Genomic DNA, 23,315 nt, shown 5'->3' on the forward strand with positions numbered 1-23,315 from the left:
CCACGGTGACAGGGGACATTCTCTGCCACCACCGTGGCTCTGCGCTGCTGGGACCTAAGGGCTGAGATGTCGGCATTTTTATTTAAAAAAAAAAAATGAGAGAGAGAGAGAGAGAGAGGGAGGAGAGGGACAGAAAAATTCCATCACAAAAGCCAAACGAGCCTCGGAACCTAGGAGAGAAGATTCTAGAACCTTCCTTCTTTGGTCCCAGGGATGGAATCCAGGGGCAAGGAGGGGCTGCACCCCGGAGCCCCCTGTCCCCAGCCCCTTTTTCTATTTTATTGAGAGACAGGGTCTCGCTGAGTGGCTTAGCGATTGGCTAAGTGGCGGAGGCTGGCCTCCACCTTGCGATCCTCCTGCCTCAGCCTCCGCAGCCGCTGGGATGATTGACAGGAAGAGGGGGCCCAGCATCCGGCAGGGCCCAGTGGGGCCGGGCTGGGCCTCTTTTCTCTGAGCAATGGCTGCCCCCGTGAGGGCAGAGGGGGGACCGGCTGTGTCTTCCCCGTGGGCTGGAGCAGGGCCTTGTGGGGGGGGGGCCCTGCCATCAACGGGGTGCAGAGGAAGTGCCTGGGGGGGCCTGGGTGCTGCCCACCAGGATGTGGGGGCCCCCTGAGGTCTTTGGGGGAACTTAGAAGAGAAGCTGATCCTGGGGAATGATGTGGAGGCCGAGGGAGGTCCAGGGGTGAGTTGCTTCTAGAAACTTCTTTTCTTGGTACCAGGGATGGAGCCCAGGGGTGCTTCACCCCCTGAGCCCCGTCCCCAGCCCCTTTTTTCTATTTTATTGAGAGTCAAGGTCTCGCTGAGTGGCTCAGGGCCTCGCTCAGTGGGCGAGGCTGGCCTCCATCTTGCGATCCTCCTGCCTCAGCCTCCCAAGTCCCTGGGGTGACAGGCAGGCGCCCTCACGTTCTGATTTGGAGACAGAATTGTGTTCGGCCACCGTCGGGTTCCCCTAGAGAAAGAGGCAAGTGTAGGGGAAAACTGAAGCTAGATCTCAGCAGGACCGACACTCGGGGAGCCCTGGGTAGGGAAGGTGGGTGGGAGAGATCATGGGGAGGAGATAGGGAGCGGAAATCAAGACAGAGGCAGGAAGCCATATGGGATCAGTGTCCCCAGGGTGAGCGTGACGCTCTGATCAGTCCTGGGACCTGGATCCCAAAGGTCACCTTCCTTTGCTGGGACACAGGAACCCTGCAGCCAGCCCAGCCCAGGGTGGCAGAGGCTGCACCTCTCCCTGCGGTCACTAGAGGGCGCTCCTGAGCTACTCCTGCAGCCTCTGCCCCCTTCCCCAAAGGATCACCATTCCCAGCGGCTCGGGAGGCTGAGGCAGGAGGATCGCAAGGTGTAGGCCAGCCTCCGCCACTGAGCGAGGTCCTGAGCCACTCAGCGAGACCCTGTCTCTAAATAAAATAGAAAAAGGGGCTGGGGACGGGGCTCAGGGGTGAGGCACTCCTGGGACCAAAATTAATACATAAATAAAAATTAAAAAGTGAGGCTAAGGCAAACCCCAAGCCAGGCGGAAGCTCACCTCCTCCCTCTCTCTCTCTCTCTCTCTCTCTCTCTCTCTCTCTCTCTGGGCCTGAGTTGTTGAAAAAAAAACCCATCCACACTGTCAGAGCAGAACTAGGGCTTTATCTGCGTGGCCCCAAGAGGAAGAGAAGTTGTTACTGAACCCAGATCGTAAGATCTCCAATCGAAAATCTTAACCATGGGCTCTGGGGGGGTGTGTGTGGGGGGGTGCAGCTCAGGGGGTGGTGGTGCCTGGCTCCTGCAAAGCCCCTGGGTTCACTCCCCAGCATCGAAGGAAAAAAAATAAAAATAAAAAGGTTTGGTTGGTATCATGCATGGTGCAGGAGAGTTGAAGAAGAGTCTGGGGTCCCAGTGGCTGCGGAGGCTGAGGCAGGAGGATCGCAAGGTGGAGGCCGGCCTCGGCCATTTAGACGGTCAGCCACTCAGCGAGACCCTGTCTCTCAATAAAAGACAAAAAAAAAGGGCTGGGGATGGGGGCTCAGGGGTGAAGCACCCCTCTAGCTTCCATCCCTGGGACCAAAAAAGAAGAAGAAGAAGAAGGAGATAAATGTTGAACCGTCTTGTGACTCACCGACCTGCGAGTGTCACGGGTGTGCTTGGGAAGCTGTGGGAGGAAGCCAGCCCGCGGGCACGTGCATCCTCCCGGCTGTGCCCCTGTGGGGACGGGGCTGAGACTCTCTGGTGCTTCAAAGACGCGGCCTCAATTCCTGGGACCAAAAAAAAAAAAAAAGATAAATTGATGGATCAAAGTTCTGTGGTCTCTTGAGGACGGTCCCCCACCCTTCAGCCTCTTTTTCCCAGAACCTCATTTCCTTAAGGAGGAGACACCTTAGGAGACAAAGGTGTGTCCCTTAGGAACTTTCCTTTTTACTTTGAGACTTGAGTCTTGCTAAGTTGCTGAGGCTGGCCTCCAAGGTGCTAGCCTCCTGCCTCGGCCTCCCGGTCTCTGGGATGGGGTTCCAGGTATGTCCCACTTTGTACCTGGTCCCAATCATTTTACTTCTAAGGAGCATTTCCCAGGAGCTGGGAGTGTGGCTCAGTCCTCCCCCAAAAACACACACAGGAACACACACGTTTTCCAACCCAATCGATGTAAGGCCCAAGCACCCGACTGGGAAGACAGTGTATTGGTTTCTGGCAGCTCCATCCTGTGTGACCCCCGGGGCAAGATCCTTGGTCTGTCTGTCTGTCCCTTTCCTGGACAATTCTGAGGACAATTCTGAGGATTCGAATCCAACGACCTCACAGAGTCCAAAGGCCCTTGCTATCAATATCAATATTATTATTATTATTATTATTGCTCCTTTTCAGCTAAAAAGACATAACTCAGTTCCCTGCCACACGGTCACCAAGGAGTGACGACCCGGTAGCTTGAGGATGACATTAAATGGTCATACTTAGATAGACAGGCACAAGCCGGGCACGGTAGCGTGCATCTGTCCTCCCAGAGGCTCGGGAGGCTGAGGCAGGAGGATCGCAAGGTGGAGGCCAGCCTCAGCCACTCAGCGAGACCCTGTCTCTCAATAAAATAGAAAAAGGGGCTGGGGACAGGGCTCTCAGGGGTGAAGCAGCCCTCTGGGTTCCATCTCATACCTCGACCCCGGTCCCCAAGCCATGCACAGGAGGGTCTCATGAGAAAGTCCCCAGGCAGGCAGAGTCGCCGGGGGCCTTGTCAGTCCCTCTACCAAGCCCCCCATACTTCCTCCTAGTGTCTCAGATAATGCAACGGAGATGACCAGATGACCGTCCCTGATAGGGAGTGATAGTGACGCCCAGGAAAGCTGCAGTTTGCCATCAGCTTCTTAAACATGATCTAAGATATGGATCTGCGACACCCCCCCAACCCCGTCAGCCTCCACAAGTGGAAACTGGCTTGTTGAAGATCACTCCAAAAAAAAAAAAATTTAAAACATTGGGCCTCACTCTATGGCTGACAAGAACCATTAAAATATATGTGCATGTGTCACATCGATATTCTCTATATATTTAAGCTGGGCAGAGAGGTTTACAGCTGTCCTCCTGGTAGCTCAGGAGGCTGAGGCAGGAGGATGGCATGTTGGAGGCCAGCCTCAGCCACTGAGCGAGGCCCTGAGCCACTCAGCGAGACCCTGTCTCTAAATAAAATAGAAAAAGGGGCTGGGGACGGGGCTCAGGGGTGAAGCTCCTCTGGGTTCAATCCCTGGGACCAAAAAAAGAAGTTATAAATATATATAAAAGGAATGGGTAGAGGTTATTAGAGGTATCATTATTATGGCTGCAACAACAGAATGATAATTATTATTATCATATGGTAACACGAACATATATTATGTGTTTATATATGATATTGTATGTAACATGTGTAATATTACGCCTTGGGTGTATTATATATCATATTGTATATTATACAATGTACCGGATGCGTGATATCTAATAGACATCATGTGTTAACATATATTATACTTAAGATATAATACATGACAACATATTATATGTTGACACATCTTAGAGCAATATTCTATATCACATATTTTAATAGAATATATAATTATATATTTTAAATATATAATATAGTAATATTATATATAATAATAATATTATATATAATATGATATTATATACTAATGTCATATAATATTATATTATACATTATATTATGTAGTAATATGATATATAATATAGTAATATCACTATATTATATATTATATATATATAAAATATATATATTATATATTTTAAATATATAATATTACTATATTATATATTTTAAATATATAATATTACTATATTATATATTTTAAATATATAATATTACTATATTATATATTTAAAGTATATAATATTACTATATTATATATTTAAAGTATATAATATTACTATATTATATATTTAAAGTATATAATATTACTATATTATATATTTAAAGTATATAATATTACTATATTATATATTTAAAATATATAATATTACTATATTATATATTTAAAATATATAATATGTGGGCTAGATCTGTGGCTCAGTGGCAGAGCGCTGGCCTATCAGGGTGAGGCCCTGGGTTCAATCCTTAGCGCCACATAAAAATAAATAAAGGTGTTGAGTCCATCTACAACTAAAAAAAAATATTTAAAAAAAATAGACAAGATAATGTTATGCGGGATCATTATCATATATGTTAATATATTTACATAGATGACCATGACTGTTCTTTCATTACATACTACTATACGCCGTCGATTAGATGAGATGCTACTGCGTGCTATGAGGTCTCGTCATTACGGACTGACAGAGGTGACGCTGACCCTGGGTGATTCTATAGCCTAACTAATTTAGGTGACCTGATGATAAAAACCTTTGTCATGTCACAATGTCCTCATTGTGGAGGGCCCCCTGTGTGGCGCTGGTGACCTTGAGCCGGGCCTTCCAAGGGCACAAAAGCAGGGGCCGCCTTCCTGTCCTCTGGGTGCCTATGGCTCCTGGGGACATGGCCAGCCCATTGTACAGATGGGTGACTGAGGCTCCCCAGGCCTGGGCACCCCTTGGCCCCCTGGCTGCAGCCCACCTTGGGCCCTGTGCCCGTGGATGTTGGAGTCAGGGGTGGGGGACGGTGGCATCCGAGGCGGAGGCCACCACGGGGCAGGGTGGCCGTTGCTGGCCCTGCCCACACCCAGGGCGTGAGAGGCGTTTGTGAAATCCCCAGCTCGCGGTTGACCAGAACTCTGAAATCCCTGGCCGAGACCGGAATCCATGCAGAGTCTGTATCCTGATGTGGTCAAGGCGGTGGGTGGCTGAGGGCAGGTGGAGGCCCGAGGAGGCTGGGGCGGCCTCCAGGCCCTGCTGCACCCTCCCCTGCCCACGGGTTCCGGGAAAAGGGCCCATCTGACAGGACCCGGGGCCCTGATAAGGACCACCTGACCAGGAGGCCCCCCACCCCACCCCCAGGCTGAGAGATTAATGCACAAAATCCTCCCCGGCCTCCCCCCGCCCGAGGCTGGGAAAGGAAGGACCGGAGGGTAGAGGCCTCAGCCGCAGATAGACAGGCACGGGACCCAGCCCAGCTCTGGCCACCTGGACAGGAAGAGGCCAAGGGGGTGGATGGAGGCCCGGCAAGCATCATGGCGGACAGTGGAACCCAGGGCTGGCTTTGGAGGCTCTGGGGTCACCGGATGCAGGGACTCCCGCCAACCCTCCTGGTCCAGCTGCTCTTGGGAGAAAAACCAGAACCCCAAGGACGGCCTGGTGGGGTTTGGGGGTGTTGTCACTGTTATTTACAGATTTAGGGGGTCCCTAAGTGCCACAGGAGCTCAGCTGTGGAGGCTGGCCTCCACCTTGCGATCCTCCGGCCTCAGCCTCCCGAGCCCCTGGGATGACAGGCGTGCGCCCCCCGACTGCTGATTTTTCAATAGTGCAGATGAATTCTGTTTTGGACGATGATCATAACATTTGGTGAGGATCAGCAAATCCAACTTCCAGCTAGCAGGTGGCACTGCAGTCAGGGACGAGGACACTCACCAGATCCCATGCACCTTCAGCCCAGGCGTGTTGTGAGGGAGTACAACCATCGCAGACACCATATCCTGAGCATCGCCTGTGGGCCCAGCTCTAGGGTGACTCTGGGTGCCCTCCTACGTCAGGCCCTGCCCCAAGCATCAGGAGCCAGGCACGAACAGGAGGAAGAAATATAATTAAAACCTAATGAGCCGGGCTCAGTGTCCCACGCCTGTCCTCCCAGCAGCTCAGGAGGCTGAGGCAGGAGGATCGCAAGGTGGAGGCCAGCCTCAGCCACTTTGCGAGGCCCTGAGCCACTCAGCGAGACCCTGTCTCTCAATAAAATAGAAAAAGGGGCTGGGGACGGGGCTCAGGGGTTGAGTGCCCCTGGGTTCCATCCCTGAGACCCAAGGATTGTGGCAATGACAGACCCCATTTGGGGACCGGTCACTGGGTTCCAGACCAAGCTGAGCTCCTTCCAGAAGTGGGCAGAGACTTCAGCTGTCTTTCTCTAGGCCTCGGTTTTCTTAATAGGAATCAGTGACATAAAGATGTCACACGAGCTTTTGGGAACAGCTCAGTGACAATGACTGACTCTTTTTTTTTGGTACCAGGGATTGAGCCTCAGGGGTGCTCAACCCCTGAGCCCCGTCCCCAGCCCTTTTTTCTATTTTATTTAGAGACAGGGTCTCGCTGAGCTGCTTAAGTCCTCGCTGAGTGGCTGAGGCTGGCCTCCAACTGGCGATCCTCCAGCCTCAGCCTCCCCAGCCTCTGGGATGCCCGGATGAAGTCATTTATGGACATGAAGGGGGGGTCTCCCGTCCACGATTTATTTCATCCTCAACAAGAGCCCTGTGGGGTCACTCTGGGGGCGACCCCGTGTTACAGAAAAGGACATTGGGGCAGGCAGGGTCACCCACCACCACCACCAGGCTGAGGCCCAGGGCGCCTGCGCACTCAGGCTCTGGCGTCCCCTGCCGAGGAGGCGCAGATGGGCGAGGTTCGGGCGCCCTCTAGTGGCCATGTCCTGTAAGGCCCCTGCCAGCCTCTTCCCTGGAGTCCCTCAGGGCCCAGGGCCCAGGCACCCCATTTTTGCAAAGGGGACAACAGGTCTCTAAAAGGAAGCAGTCACTTTTATTCAGGGACACGGGACACGGACATGGAATAACTGGAAGAACGGCCAGATTGGGTGCAAAAAAAATACCCCACGAATCCTCCAGGGCTGTTGACATATGCCCCAGAGGTTCTGGTTTATTCAAACCCCAGGTTTTCCACTCCAGCTGGGTCATCTGTACGTCTGTCTGTCGTAGGGGACTCTGCAAGGGACGAGCATGCGCCCCGAGGCTCATGTGCTGGAAGCTGGGCCCTCCAGGATGGTGGAATTGAGGTGGTGGGCCTTTAAGAGGCGGGGCCTAAGGGGAGGTGGTAAGGTCATGGGGCTCCTCTCTCAGGAAGGGTCAGAGCTGATGTGGTGGAAGGGGAGAGATCTTTCCAGACCAGGTTTTGGGGTCTTTTGTTTTTTTGTTTGGGGTTTGGGCTTTGGTTCTGGGAATTGAATTCAGGGGCGCTTACCACTGAGCACCCCCATCCCCAGCCCCTTTTTATTTTTTTTTTTAAATTTTGTGACAGGGTCTCGCTAAGTGGCCCAGGGTCTCCCTGTGACACCAGATGGCTATCCAACAGCCCACCCCATCTGCACTCTGTCGCTTCCCTTTGTGCTTCTGACACAGCCCCGGAGGCCCTCACCAGGATGCCAGTGGCATGTCCTTTAGACTCACCCAGCTACATAAACCTTTTTGCTTTATAAAGCTTCCAACCTCAGGCATTTTGTTATAGCAACAGAGAAAAGAGCAACAGAGAAAAGACAGCGACAGAGAAAAGAGAGTGACAGGGCCGGCCTGCTGGGTTGGTTTTCTGTTAGGCCACAGATGGGCAGGGTCTCTACCATCAGACACCCTTAAACACAAAGACACACAGAGACACAGCCCCAAAATGGCTCTCCCTTTCCCTGTCCTGGGTGGGCACAGACACACGCTGTCGCTCAGGCCTCAGCCTACAGATTGCTTCTTTGTTAGCCCAGTCCAATTCAGAGTGTCCCTAGCCAGGCACCATGGCACACGCCTGTCATCCCAATGGCTCAGGAGGCTGAGGCAGGAGGATCGCAAAGTGGAGGCCAGCCTCAGAAACTCGGCGAGGCCCTAAGCAACTCAGCGAGACTCTGTCTCTAAATAAAATATTAAAAAAGGGCTGGGGACGGGGCTTAGGGGGTGAAGCACCCCTGGGTTCCATCCCTGATACCCTCCCCCCAAAAAGAAGGACACTGGGCTCCCTGCAGGGCTGGTGGGTGGAGGTCAGGCCTCCCCTGGAATCCACTGCACACTCAGCCCCTGTCTTCTCCACCCCAGGCCTCTGCAAGGTTCACCAGCTCCAGGTCCCCAGCCTGGTGGCAGAAGGAGGGCAAGCCAGGGGGACGGGGACCTCTCTCCTTCAGCTACAGCTGCTTCTAGAACTCTGTCTGCATTGGTGGCCCCAGAGGCCCCGGCCTCCAGGGGAAGGTCCAGAGGGAGCTGCAGCTGGAACTAAAACTTTGGAAACAGTCCTCTCCAGGGCTGTCTTCAGTGGATAAGTCAGAAACCCAGAGCCTGGGTGTGTGGGTGTGGCCATGCCCTGGTGCACAGGTTGTGGACTACGCAAGAGTCCTGGGGCCGCCAGGAGCCAGGTCTGGACAGAGGAAGCCGGAAACGGAATGAGTGGGTCCTGGAGGGACGGCAAGGCCACGAAATGGGACTTTTTGCAGCCACCAGGCCTGGGGTGGGGAAGAGGCCAAGAAACAAGAAAGGGAAAGATGTATCACATCGCCCCGTTTTCTATCAATTTCAATTTAAAATTATTTTCGTGTCTTGTCTTTTCTAAATGTCACACCAGACTTTTTCTGGGTACCAGGGATTGAACCCAGAGGCGCTTAACCCCTGAGCCCCGTCCCCAGCCCTTTTTGTATTTTATTGAGAGACAGGGTCTCGCTGAGTTGCTTAGGGCCCCACTAAGTGGCTGAGGCTGGCCTCCACCTTTCGATCCTCTTGCCTCAGCCTCCCGAGGTGCTGGAATGACAGGCGTGCGCCCCCGTCCCTGGCTGAAGTCCTGTTTACAAGCCACCCAGTCTTTGGGGATGGGTTGTTAAACAGCCATCCTCTCCCAAACCTGCCCAGGGAGGGGACAGAGGCCCCCTAGATCTCAGGCCACCCCGTCCCCAGGAACCAGGCCCATCTCCAAAATGGCGCCAGGGCCTGGTCCAAGGCAGAGGCTCCTGCAGAGGCCATGAGCCCTGGGGGGACACCCCGGGGGGTGTTTCCTGTCTAAGCCTGTGGCCCCCCAACCGCTGGCAGGGCGGGTTTCCGGCGGGGGCTGCGGCCAGGCCTGCGCTATCAGCTCGGCACCAGACGCCCCGGTCAGGATACTTGTGGTGAAACTGTGAGAAGCAGCGATCCTCCCCATGTCAGCCTCCAAGACAAATGTAAGTGGGAACATGTCACCCGGCCCTTCTGGAGCCCGCTGAGCCACAGGCCAGGGCTGCAGGCAGATGCCCAGGTCTGAGCCCTGTCACCCAACCACCTACGGCCACAGGGACATCCTCTGAGTAGGCCATTGGGGTCCTTCCCACATCTTGGAGGCCAGGGCTTAGGAATGGAGGCTACCCTGGGGATCTGAGCCCAGGTGGGGGAGAGGGGACCAGGTCACCCCTGTTCACTCAGGGTGAAGGTCACGGGAGAGGGGACGCTGGGTCCAAAAACCAAACGGGAGCCGGGGAGAGGCAGGGGCGCACGCCTGTCCTCCCAGCAGCTTGGGAGGCTGAGGCAGGAGGATCGCAAGGTGGAGGCCAGCCTCAGCCAAAGTGAGGCCCTGAGCCACTCAGCGAGACCCTGTGTCTCAATAAAATAGGAAAAAGGGCTGGAGATGGGGGCTCAGGTGTGAAGCAGCCCTGGGTTCAATTCCAGGTAAAGAAAGAAAAAGGGGGAGGTGTTGGGATCAAGGGCATGTCACCCTGCACGGAGGGACGCTGCCCCTGCAGGGATTTACAAGGGGAAACTGAGGCCATGTTTACTACTGGGAAAATCAAGTGCCCAGAAAAGTTGGGGTGCACACACCCTGACCCTAAGTGGCAAAGCGCTCAGGATGCAGGAGGCAGGGCTGGGGAGGGGTGCAGGGGACCCCACTTGCGACGCCCCTCCCCCAGGATGCTGGGGGGCACCCACTTTGGCTAGCCTTGTGGCCTCCCTGTGGCCTCCACAAGGCAAATCTGAGAACCCAAGGTCCTATGACTCTTTGGCACCTTGCACACGGGCTCCCCGCGACCCCAGACCCAGTTTTAGTTCGGGTCGGGGCGGCCATTCCCACGCCTGCACCTCTAGGTGGCGCTACAGCCAGGGAATTGGCTTGGAGGGAAGCTGGGACTGGCTTGACCGTCGGCGCGGCCGCACGCATGCGCGATTTTTCTAGCCCGTCTGCGCCTGCGCGTTGAGCCTTACTGCTGATCGCCATCTAGTGGCGTGCGGATGATTTGCAAAGAGACTCCAGAGCGCAGGCGCAGCTCGCACCCGCGGCTTGCAAGCCTCCCGTTGGTCCAGCAGAGGGCGCTCGCCAGCCACCTCGCGGGCGGAGCAATGGTGACTGTCAACGGAGGAAGCAGGGCCACCTGGTTTTGCACTAGGGATTGAATCCGGGGACACTCGACCCCTGAGCCCTGTCCCCAGCCCTATTTTGTATCTTATTTAGAGACAGGGTCTCCCTGAGTGGCTTAGGTCCTCACTTTGGCTGAGGCTGGCTTTGAACTTGAGATCCTCCTGCCTCAGCCTCCCGAGAGGCTGGGAACACACGCATGCGCTACCACACCCGCCCCCCAAACTTTTTTTTTTGGAGGGGGAGGGGGTGTATATGAGAAAGAGAGATGGTCTTGCTCAATTGCCCAGGCTGGCCTCCAACTTGTGATCCTCCAGCCCCAGCCTCCCCACCCACCCAAAGCTTCTGAGTTTACTGATCACAGATTCCAGTTTCCTGAAGGATAAGCAGGAAGTGGGTGGGGTTAACCCCAGGGAGAGAGCATGTCACTTGGCACTGCCAGTCTCTCTGCCAGAGTTCTTCAGCTCCATCCATCCTTGCCCAAAACACCAGCTTTTGCCTGGATGGTCACAACAGGCTCTGGGTCTCTGTCCCACCAACCTTGGGGCTTCACCCTAAGCCCGTGTCCCCCAGGCCTGGTCCTCCTGATCCTAAGGGGAAGCCCTGGGGCACTCTGGGCTCCTCTGCTGCCCTCTACCTCATCTTGTGGATTCTTTCAGGTCTGAAAGCCCCAACCTGCCCCAGGGCCTTTGCACCTGCCTGGAGCCCACTATCCTTCCACCTGCATCTCCTATGGGGGTCATTGCTCCTTTAGGGAAACCTTCCCTCCCTCCCCTCCTGACCCAGATGAAGTCTAGTACTCCCTGGACACCCTCCTCACAGGACCGGTCACTTTGTTGGGTCATTTGACTGACAACTGTCTCTGCGAACCATCCCTGGCTGGGTGCAGTGGTACAGGCCTATAATCCCAGCGACTCTGGAGGCTGAGGCAGGAGGATCCCAAGGTGGAGGCCAGCCTCAGCAATTTGGTGTGTCACTAAGCAACTCAGTGAGACCCTGTCATTAATAAAAATATATAAAAAGGGCTGGGGACGGGGCTGGGTGGCAGAGCCCTCACACCCGGGTGCTGGTGGCTGCGAACCCACCCAGCACCAGAACACCACGCCCAACCACCACTGAGAAGGCCTTTTGTTCAAAACACAAACATCCGGGGTTTAATAAGATTCTTTTGAAAGTTTAAAAAAAAAGAAAAAGGAGTAATTTAGGGACAGGGGACAGCTTCTTGCAGTGCCTGAGGCAGAGCCGGCTTCTCTTCCCTGAAGACCTTTAGCAAATGACAGTTGGCGGCCTCTTCGAGGCCAGTCCTCAGCCTCCCTCCCCAGCCTCCACCAGCCCAGGCTCGGGGCAGCAGGGCTACAGGGCGTCCAGGATGTGGTCGATCTTGGTGACCAGCTCCTGTCGCTTCCCTGAGATGAGCTTCTCATTCTCGATGTAGGTGTCCTTCTTGAGCTTGCCGGCCACCAGGCGCTCGGCCTCCACGGCCGACTTGAGCACCAGCTCCTTCACCTGGGCGTCCAGCTTCTGCATCTCGCTCACCTGGGGGGGGGGGTGACAGCAGGGCAGGGTCACCACTTCCTGGGCCCCCAGAGCCAGAGCTCTGGAAGGAGCAGCCACCAGCTGGTGAGTACGGCCGCTCCCCCCCAGGCGGGCCTGCATGTGCAAAGGCCCTGGGGCAGGCTGGTGCTTTCAGACCTGAACAGTGGGGCAGGCTGCGGAGGATGGTAGGCCTCCTTCACCTCCTCACAAAGCCCAGCAAGCACCAGGCGCCGTGGCCACGCCTGTCATCCCAGCAGCCCGGGAGGCCGAGGCAGGAGGATCCCGAGTTGGAGGCCAGCCTCAGCAACTCAGTGAGACTCCATCTCTAAATATAATATGCCCCTCGGGTCCCTGAGCACCCTGTCCTCTCCCGGGAATCCCAGTCCTGGGGTCAGCATCCTCATGCGCCTGGGACTCTCAGAAACACGAGGTCGCATGTTTACCAGGTGTCACCCTCACGGGGACACCGCACCTGGCCCTGGGGCCCGACACTGCTGAATGTCCAGCTGAGTGACTCCGCTTTCCCAACACTTGCCAGGCGATGTCCACTAGCCCTTGGTGGTGTCCAGCTGAACCACTGGACCTCGCTGGGCAAGCGGCAGGGAGGAGGGACACCGAGTGGCCTTCCTGTGTGCCAGGGGACCTGCCAGAAGCTTCCACAGGGCTTCACCCTGGGTCCTCAGATGAGGCTTGCTGTGCGTTTTGGTTCCTGGGGACGGAACTAGGGGCCAGTTCATCACAGAGCCGCATCCCCAGCCTTTTCTCACTAAATTGTGGAGGCCGGCCTCCAACTTGGGATCCTCCTGCCTCGGCCTCCCAAGCGTCCGGGAGTGCCCTGAGCCCGGCTCACCTCTGGGTTCCCGGCCACAAGCACAGACGGCGCTAGAGAGGCCGCAGAGCTCCCCCCAGGCCCGCTCAGCACCCAGACCCGGCTTCCCACGGTCCCCAGCCGCTGCGCCATCACCCCAGATGGACGGGGGAAGGATCCCAAGGGCCACTCACCCGGTCGCAGAGGTCGGAGCCCTCGGTCTTGAGGCGCGACTGCAGCAGGGCGATCTCGCTGCTCAGGGCCTTGTGCTCCGTCTCCAGGCCCTTCTTGCCGCTGTTGAGCGTGGACACGTCGCGCGACTGCTTGTACCTGTTGATGGTCTCGTCGAAGTGGCGGTAGAGGCCCAGCCTCTTGTTCACCAGGCTCAGGACCTGCTCCGTGATGCAGGCCACCTTCATCCTGGCCTCCGCAGCCGGGTCCTGCAGCAGGGGACAGGGGCTCCTGACCACCCGGACCTCAGCTCCCAGGGATGCCCGCGGCCCCCGCCAGTCAGGCCAGAGTCGCGCACAGGACACGGACAGGGAAGGGCCGGGGCTGAGCGGCAGAGCGCTGGCCTGGCTCGTGGGAGGCCCTGGGTTCCCATCTCAGCATCGTGTGACAATAAATAAAAACCAAGGCCTTCAAGTCACATCTACGACGTTAAAAGAATCTTCTTCAACAGACTCAGCCGGGCCTGGGGGCCACGCCTGTGAGCCCAGCCCCTTGGGAGGCTGAGGCAGGAGGATCCCAATTGGAGGCCGGCCTCAACCACCGAGGAGCGGCCGGGTACCTTGGTGATGGAGAAGTCGAGGCGCACGTAGATGATGACGGTGAAGAAGAGGACGTAGAAGGCGGCCACCACCAGCAAAGGCTCCTGCAGCATCAGCACCTTGTTGAAGGTGTAGTGCACCTGGGGGGACAGGGCGCAGGGACACGGCTCAGGGCTGCGGCCAGGGGACCCGGAGGCAGGCCCACCTGGGGAGGGGCAGCGGCCACACTCACCACGAGGTCCTGGATGTGCTGTTCCACCAGGTTCTTCTTGTGGGCAACGATCACGGGGCGGCCGAAGGTGTCCAGATAGGTGTAGTGCAGCTCATCCGGGGCCCGGCTGATCTCGTAGGGACTGTCCACCTGGATGTTCCTGGGGGCAGATGGGGACACGACAGAGCCTCACACCAATGGCCCTGAGGGGGCAGGTGGCCGAGAAGTCCAAGGCCAAGGGAGCCGGGGCGGTGGCCCATGCCAGGATCCCAGCGACTCAGGAGGCTGAGGCAGGAGGACCGTGAGTTGGAGGCCAGCCTCACCAACTCAGCGAGAATCTGTCTCTAAATAAAATAGAAAAAGGGGCTGGGGACGGGGCTCAGGGACCAAAGAGAAAGAAAATCACCACCTGTGCCCTCCCGCCCCCTGCCCGCCTTTGGACGGCTGGGAACACCCGCCATTCGGAGATGGCTCATCTGCCACCGAGTCCCGTCCCTAGCCCTTTTTATCTTTCATTTAGAGACAGGGTCTTGCTGAGGGGCTGAGGCCGGCCTCCAAATCATGATCCTCCTGCCTCAGCCTCCCAAGTTGCTGGGAGGACAGGCATGGGCCGCGGTGCCCGGCTCTCAGTTCTTGACCCTGGGTTCCTAGGCCAGCTGGGTGCCAGGTGACAGTTCTAAGTGGCCGTTTCTTCCCTCACTATGGTCCTGTTGGTGTTGAAGAAACTCCCTCAGTCAGTCCTTCTGATGGTCAGACCTATATGATGGACGTGCCGAGCTGGTTCGGGGTCCCTGCTCCCCGTCATGGCTGCGGGTGCCCGCTGAGCCCCGGCTGTCTCTCTATTGGTGTCTGTCCCCTCCAGACGCCCTCGCTGCCCGCTCGGGACCTGAACAGAGCGCCCCGCAGGACGTGGCGTGCGCGTCACTCAGTCAAAGCTGTTTGATGAGCATCTACTATGCCCCGGACTCGGCCCGTGGTTTAGGCACCAGGGGGAGCCGGGAGGAGGCAGGTGACAGGGGGACGGGCACTCACTTGGCGCCCTCCGGGAGGATGATCTTCACCGTGAGGGAGTCGATCACCTGCTCGTCGAACACGTGGTCCACGAACCTCATCTTGAGAGCGTACTGGTCGCCTGGGGGACAGAGCCAGCACAGCAGGGCCTGAGCCACAGGAGGGGACAGCAGGGGGCCAGCAGGGGGTGTGGCCGCCCTCCTGCTCCACAGAAGGCAGAGCAGACTGTGTCAAGGCGCAGCGATGCGGAGGCACAGGGGGTGCGTGTCTGTGATCCCAGCGGCTCAGGAGGCTGAGGCAGGAGGATCGCAAGGTGGAGGCCAGCCTCAGCAAATTAGCGAGGCCCTGAGCAACTCAGCGAGACCCTGTGTCTAGTACCATGTCCCCAACATGAACACTGACCCAAGTTATAGAGGTACTCGTAGCTCGGGAGGTTGTAGCCGACGATGTAGTGGGTCTTCCATCCCCCGAAGAGGGGGAAGCGAGGCCGGATCTCCATCTCCACAGAGTCGTCCAGGATGAGGAGGTGGCTGGTGGACACGTTGCCGATCTCATCCCGGTAGTACACGTCCTGGGCGGCAGCGGGCAGGATGGTCTGCAGGGGAGGAGACGGCCCTGCTCAACACTCCAGAGGACCGCTCTGAACCTCAGGATCGTCTTCGGGACCCAGATCCTCACTAGTACTTAGTTCAACAGCCCCAAACCATCAACAGCCGTAAGGAGTCTGACTCCCCCCACCAAAGCTTCGAAATTTCTAGAAATTACATCTACTTCTCAATCTACAATGCTAAATAAACAAATAAAAAACAGGAAATAAAGCAGATTTGGAGGTGGGTACGGTGGCCCACGCCCGTCATTCCAGCGGCTTGGGAGGCTGAGGCAGGAGGATCGCAAGGTGGAGGCCAGCCTCAGCCACTTAGCAAGGTCCTCAGCAACCTGGCAAGACTCTGTCTCTAAATAAAATAGAAAAAAGACCAGAGAGATGGCTTAGTGGGTAAGCACCTCTGGGGTTCAATACCCAGTAGCAAATAATAATAATAATAATAATAATTGATAATAATAATAATTAATAATAATAATCTTACGATAGTTACTTTCCAAAGAGATAGAAATTAGACATAAAAGAAACGACAATGAATTACTAGGTGTAGACTTGGAAGGGATTTCTTCTTCTAATCTTCTTATTTTATGATGCCAATCTGCAAGTATATTTTAATATTTTAATAATGGGGGAGGGGGAATGTCACACCTTGTTCCCCGGGTGGGTCCCTGCACAATATTTAAGTTTATAAAAATGTTTTTCAGGGGCTGGGGGTTGTGGCTCAGCGGTAGAGCGCTCGCCTAGCTCATGCGAGGCCCTGGGTTCGATCCTCAGCACCACATCAAAATAAGTAAATAAAGATGTTGTGTCCCACTAAAAAATAAACATTAAAAATGGCTTTCAACACTGTCACTCGGCTACTTGAGCATCAGTCAGTTTCTCTTTCTATTTTTTGGTACTGGGGATCGAGTCCAGGGGTGCTTCACCACAGAGCCCCGTCCCCAGCCCTTTCCATTTTTAGACAGATCTAAGTGGCTGAGGCTGGCCTCCACCTTGCGATCCTCCTGCCTCAGCCTCCCCAGCCGCTGGGATGACAGGCGTGGGCCACTGCGCCCCCAATTTCCAACACCTATATTTGTCTTAGTTTCCAAAAGCCACACGAAGGCCAGACGATGACGTCAGCCTCTCCCGGCGGCCCAGGGGGCCCTCCATACCTTAAAGGAGCGGATGGAGGATATGCCGCTGTCGGGCTGCCGCTGGTAGTCGTAGCGGGAGAAGGGCCCCTTGAGCACGGCGCCCGTGTGCTTGAGGTCCACGTTCTCCTCCACGGCGATGTTCCCCCAGTGGGAGACCTCGATGACCCGGGTCATGCTGGTGATGGTCAGGAACGGGTTGTTGTTCTCGTAGTGGACTTTGAAGGGATCCTGGGCGGGAAGGGAACCAGCAGTCAAGGCTCTGGGAACACCAACACCCAGACAGCACAGACGACTGGGGACCTTCTGGAACGCTCCACCACTGAGCACTGTGGCCCTGCCCCTTGAAGACAGGGTCTCACTCGCTAAGTTGCTGAGGGTCTCACTAAATTCCCGAGGCTGGCCTCCAACTTGAGATCCTCCTGCCTCAGCCTCCCAAATTGCTGGGATGACAGGCGCGCGCCACAGCATTTAGTGAATTATGACGTAGGTGATGGATGCGACATTTTAAAATGTTTACTGGGACATCTTGTTAGAAATAAATGTTCACAGTATTGTTACTAATTGGAAAAATGATAGCCTGAATCACTTAAGTTCCAATGTAAATATCATTTGACTTTTGGTCCCAGGGATTGAACCCAGGGGTGCTGAACCCCTGAGCCCCGTACCCAGCCCTTTTTAGATTTTATTTAGAGACAGGGTCTCGCTGAGTGGCTCAGGGCCTCACTAAGTTGCTGAGGCTGGCCTCCACCTTGCGATCCTCCTGCCTCAGCCTCCCAAGCCACTGGAATGACAATCATGTGCCACCACATGCAACCAAAGGAATTGTTCATATTTAAACATCCTCGCTTTTTTAGAAATGATGTGGAAGTAAAATGACCTGCAATTACTCCAAACGATGCCACAGATGACCCCCGATGTGTGCTCTAAGATATTCCAGCAAAGAAGTCTTTTCGCACATTTAAAATTTTTCTAAATAACAAGAGCTTCTTCAGCCTGACCTGCTTCCTCTTGTCAGAGTCCCTGCCCCAAGGCCTCAGCCACCCTATGAAATTCCTGTGGCCTCTGTCCCCCCAGTCCTCCTACCCAGAATGCCTCGCTTCCTTGGGCAGCCCCCATTTCCACTCTCCAATGCCACCCCCAGCCTCCATCGTGCTGTCAAAAGGACACACGGACTCTGACAGGTCACTTCCCAGGAAGTGGAAAACTCTGGGGAAGGTCTAAACAGTCATTTCAGATTTCCACCCACCCCCCACGAACAGTCCCTGTGGGAGGGGTGTGCTTCCCTGAGCCCTGGGTTCCTGGGACTGGGCTCAGTGTAGAGACACTGGGTTCGAGTCTCAGCACCGCATATAAATAAATGATTAATAAACTTCCACCGACAAGTAAAAAAAAATTTAAAAAAAGCACAAATGAAGAGCTGGGAATGGTGGCGCACGCCTGGAATCCGAACAGCTCTGGAGGCTGAGGCAGGAGGATCTCAAGGTGGAGGCCAGCCTCAAAAACTTAGCGAGGCCCTGAGCCACTCAGCGAGACCCTGTCTCTAAAGGAGGCCTGAGGAGGGCAGGGCAGGGCTGGGCGACCTACCTGACTGTAGGCAGGAATGTTCTGGAAAGGCCCATAGTCCAGCACGTCCTCCGAGCGCGTGGGGTTGCCCAGCTTGGTGTAGCTCTCCACGTTGCGCGAGGCCAGCTTGACGCGCATGGTCTGGGTCTTGGTGGGGTAGGGGGAGTAGAAATAATGGTTGCCCTCGAACACCACCAGCTGCTTCTCCGACTGCGTGATCTGCGTCGGGTAGGGCTGAAGCACGTGGGTGTACACGGTCTCCACCACGAGGGACATCTTGGCCCCGGGGTCAAGGGCGACGGGGAGCTTGACCAGGAAGAATCTCCCGCTGGAAGGAAAAAGAAGCCAAAAGATGAGGGTCAGCTGGCAGGTGGCCACGCCCAGCAGCTCAGGAGGCTGAGGCAGGAGGATCGAAAGGTGGAGGCCAGCCTCTGCAAAAGTGCAAAAGCCCTCAGCAGCTCAGGGAGACCCTGTCTCTAAAGAAAATTGAAAAAGGGACTGGGGACGGAGCTCAGGGACTAAGCACCCCTAGGTTCCATCCCCAGGAACCTCCCCAAAAAGAAATGGACCTCAAACATTGCGAGCTTACCTTCTGCCCTTAATTTTGGTTTCCCGGACTTCTAGATTGTTCTCTTCCTCCTCTTCTCCCTTTACCTAGAACAGGAAAAAAACATAGCACTTTCCAAAAGCTCCAACGTTTCCTTCCTGCATTCAAATATGCAGAGGCACAGAAAATAAATAGCATTTTAATGAGGTAATAGATACCACCCAGGGGCGCTTAGCCCCTGAGCCCCATCCCCAGCCCTTTTTCTATTTTATTTAGAGACAGGGTCTCGCTGAATTGCTTAGGGCCTCACTAAGTGGCTGAGGCTGGCCTCCACCTTGCAATCCTCCTGCCTCAGCCTCCCGAGCTGTTGGGATGACAGGTGGGCACCACTGTGTCTAGCAACTGCAGGTCTCATATCCCCAAACGGGCCTATGTCACGGCCACCAAGGCAGTCAAAGGTGACCACAGAGGTCCAGTGTGAAGAGCAACCTGAAGTACAGCCCTGACCTACCCCTCACGGTGAGACCTCATGTGCGTTGTTAAACACAAAGTCCCAGACTTCTCACCTGCCACAGAACACCTGCACCTCAAAAGTGAGAATATACTTTAAACACCTAATGCAAATTCAAAAGGGACAAAAAGAGAAAAAACAAAAAAAAAAAGCTTTTGGAGGCTCTGAATGGTGATCATTGTGACCCAATGTGACATCCATGCAGAGCCACCAAACTGCATGAACTCTCTTGCAGCATTTAAATTTTTTTTTTTAGTTGTTGATGGACCTTTATTTTTTTTTAAATTTGCTTATTTATATGTGGTGCCAGGAATCGAACCCCGACTTATGAGGGCGAGTGTGCGACCACTGAGCTACAACTCCAGCCCTAACCTGCAGCTTTTTATATACAAATTATATTGTAAACAAAGATTGGGGGCTGGGGGGGCTGGGGTTGGGGCTCAGTATGTGTGAGGCCCTGGGTTCGACCCTCAGCACCACATAAAAAATGGATAAATAAAATAAAGACACTGTGTCCAACTACAGCTAAAAAAAATGAATATTTAAAAAAAAAAAAAGAAGGCAACCATTAACTAAAAAGAAAAAATAATAAAGCTTGAGAGAATACATTTTAAAAGCCAGACATGAATTAAGTAGAGCCACCCAGCCTGTCATCACTCTCCAACTGGATGACAGGAGGGCGGGTCTCCCGCTGTGATCTATTTGTACTGTGACATCATGAAACCATGGTTGGCTTTCACTAAAAAGAATGTTTCGTTTTTTTGAATTTAAAAAAAAAAAATGAATAAAAGAATGAGGTTGGCCGTTCGAGTCCTTTAACTTGAGTGGGAGCGCAAGCTGAAGTTTGGAGCCATCTTTGCAGAAGAAACCGCAGCGCAGTGGGGCCACACCTGGAGTCCCTGCCAGGCGGGAGGCCGAGACGGGAGGATCGCAAGGTAGAGGCCAGCCTCGACAACGCACAGAGAATCCTGGGCAATGGCACAGGACCCCCCCGGGGCGCGGGGCTCACAAAGGGGTGCGACCTTGGGTCCCAGGCCCCTGCCATCTCTCCGCTGGTCGCGCCCGAGGACCGGGGAGTACCCAGGCTGGACCCGAAGGGGAGGAAGAGGAGGCTGCGTGGGGTCCACTCGGGCCGCCGCCTCGAGGCCCCCGGTCAGCCTTCGGGGACTCCCAGGTTTACGGTCGTCGCCCTGCGGCGGGGAGGCCACGCGCCGGGCCCCGAGGTCACCCGAGGAGCCGCCCAGGAGCGCGCGATGACGTGGCCCCGGCGGCGGGGACCCCGGGGGGGGGAGGGGAGGGGACCCCGGGGGGGGGAGGGAAGGGGACCCCGGGGGGGGGGGGAGCAGCGCGTCGGCCCTCACCTGCACGCCCAGGTGCGCCAGCCGGGCCTCCAGTTCCGGCTCCAGGGCCAGGACGAAAGAGGTGACCCGCGACGAGGAGCCGCCCGCGTGCGCCAGGACCAGCTCGGCCGTCACCTTGGCCAGGTGGCTGCTCAGGTCCACCGTGCGCACCACTTCCTCGTTCACCAGCGGCTGGGCCTCCGGGGAGGCGCCGCCGGGAGCTGGGGCCCAGGCCCCGAGCCACAGGAGCAGAAGCAGGCAGGTGGCGGGCGCCTCCATGACCCGGACCGAGCTGAGCGCCAGGCCGCCGCCACCGCGCCCCGCCTCCAGGAGCCTCCCGCCACTACGCAGCTGCTGATTGGCTCCCGGCGGGCGCCACAAGATGGCGGCGCCCGGCTGGGAAGGACCCCGTCTCCCCGGCAACCGGGGCGGAGCCCAGTTCGAAAGGCCCCCCCGTCTCCACGGCAACCGGGCTGTCCTAAGGGCGCCTGACTGCAAACCTCCCCGTCTCCAGGGTAACCGGGCTGCCCCCCCTAGGCGCCTGACTGGAAACCTCAGAATTCTGTCTGCTTCTTCTGCTTTGTTCCTGGTCATCCCTTCACTTTATTCCTGCAACCACAGCCCTTGCTTAATTAACTCCCTGCTCTCTGGTATTTTTGCTCTATGATAGAATAAAATTTAGCTCAGACTAAGTCAAACTTTGCTTGCTCCCAGGGAAAGCTAAAATAGGTGAACCCAACCTGGGGATGTGGCTCACACAGAGCATAGTCAGCACAGATTTAAAGAAAAAAAATAAATAAATAAAAACTTATGCAGAAACCAAGATTGTCTTAAAATTGTATGGCACTAAAACAAACCATGGCCTATAGAAAAATGTCCACAACAATACTTCGTACCCCAAATGCATATTCTAATCTATTGTAATCCAAGCTCTTTGGGTAGCAAGCAACAGAAACCCAACATAAATTAGGCATAGACATATGTAGTATAAATTGGTATTATAAAAATTTTTTTAAAAATGGGTTAAACAAGAGGAATGTTTCTTTATCATGCAAGAATCTTAGGAACCTTCAACATTTTTTTAGAGTCTTGCTAAATTGCGGAGGACGGCCTCCAACTTGAGATCCTCCTGCCTCAGCCTCCCAAACTGCTGGAGGTATATGTATGCATAAGTCACCACATCCAGCTGGATCTGTTTTCCTGTTTTGGGTACCCAGAATTGAATCCTGGGTTCTGAACCACTGAGCCACATTCCCCAGCCCTTTTTTGTGTTTTATTTAGAAACAGGGTCTCACTGAGTTGCTGAGGGCCTCACTTAGTTGCTGAGGGTGGCTTTGAACTTTCAAACTTTCTGTCAGCTCCCCCCCTGGTACTTTCTAAGGCCCAGTTTCCTTCTTTCCACACCCTTCTCTTGCCTCTCCCAGAGGCTTGGATCACCACCAATCCCAAGGAGGCTGCCAGAATAATGACCAGTCCAATTCTTTTCAACCTCCAGAATCCAAATCAGAGAGACCATATGTAGCAGTTGAGCCCAAAATTGTCCTCCAAAACCCACATTGCACCGTAACCTGAAAACCTATTCAATTCTTGCAGAATAGATATTGCTCTCTCGTGGATAAAGAGGGGCAAGTAGAAAGTCCTTTCTTGTATTTATTTCTTTATTTTTATTTATCTATGTTTAATGTGCTGCTGAGGATCGAACCCAGTGCCTCAACACATGCTAATCCAGCACTTTGCCACCGATCAACCCGGTGAAAGACTTCTTAACAAGTTTGGAACCCCAGCTCTGCATCTGAGGCAAACTAAAAAGTTTCTTCTCAGCAAAAGAAACAATCTGTGAGGTGAATAGAGAGCCCACATCTTGGGAGTGAATTTTTACCCCTCACACATCAGATAGAGCACTAATCTCTAGGGTATATAAAGAACTCAAAAAGTTAAACACACACACATACACACAGAAAATAATAATAATAATAATAATAATAATAAGCCAATCTACAAATGGGCCAAGAACCTGAGCAGACACTTCTCAGAAGAGGACATACAGTCAATCAACAAACATATGAAAAAATGTTCATCATCTCTAGCAATCAGAGAAATGCAAATCAAAAACACTCTAAGATACCATCTCACTCCAGTCAGAATGGCAGCTATTATGAAGACAAACCACAAAAAGTGTTGGTGAGGATGTGGGGGAAAAAGGCACACTCATACACTCCTGGTGGGATTGCAAATTGGTGCAGCCAATATGGAAAGCAGTATGGAGATTCCTTGGAAATTTGGGAATGGAACCACCATTTGACCCAGCTATCCTTCTCTTTGGTCTAAATCCAAAGGACTTAAAAGCAGCATACTACAGGAACACAGCCACATCGGTGTTTATAGCAGCACAATTCACAATAGCTAAACTGTGGAGCCAACCTAGATGCCCTTCAGTGGACAAAAGGATTAAAAATGTGGTATATATACACAATGGAATATTACTCAGCACTAAAAGAGAATAAAATCATGGCATTTGCAGGTAAATGGATGGCGTTGGAGAAGATAATGCTAAGTGGAGCTAGCCAATCTAAAAAAATAAAATGCAGAATGTTTTCTCTGATATAAGGTGACTGA

General features: G+C 54.2%; 1 protein-coding gene across 1 annotated transcript; it reads right to left on the reverse strand.

Annotated features, from left to right (window-relative positions):
- Nucleotides 1-11,791: 11,791 nt before the first annotated feature.
- Rpn1 (ribophorin I) lies at nucleotides 11,792-21,040 on the reverse strand. Its single transcript, XM_078033902.1, has 10 exons — nucleotides 20,721-21,040; nucleotides 18,891-18,955; nucleotides 18,323-18,629; nucleotides 16,757-16,966; nucleotides 15,404-15,596; nucleotides 15,023-15,122; nucleotides 14,012-14,150; nucleotides 13,800-13,919; nucleotides 13,204-13,449; nucleotides 11,792-12,201 (listed from the first exon to the last, which is right to left on the reverse strand). Exons 1-10 carry the CDS (start codon nucleotides 20,976-20,978, stop codon nucleotides 12,019-12,021), a joined length of 1,821 nt encoding a protein of 606 aa, XP_077890028.1. The 5' UTR covers nucleotides 20,979-21,040; the 3' UTR covers nucleotides 11,792-12,018.
- Between the last annotated feature and the right edge of the window lie 2,275 nt (nucleotides 21,041-23,315).

Source organism: Ictidomys tridecemlineatus, chromosome 16 (genome assembly GCF_052094955.1).
Source record: "Ictidomys tridecemlineatus isolate mIctTri1 chromosome 16, mIctTri1.hap1, whole genome shotgun sequence".
NCBI classification, from domain to species: domain Eukaryota; kingdom Metazoa; phylum Chordata; class Mammalia; order Rodentia; family Sciuridae; genus Ictidomys; species Ictidomys tridecemlineatus.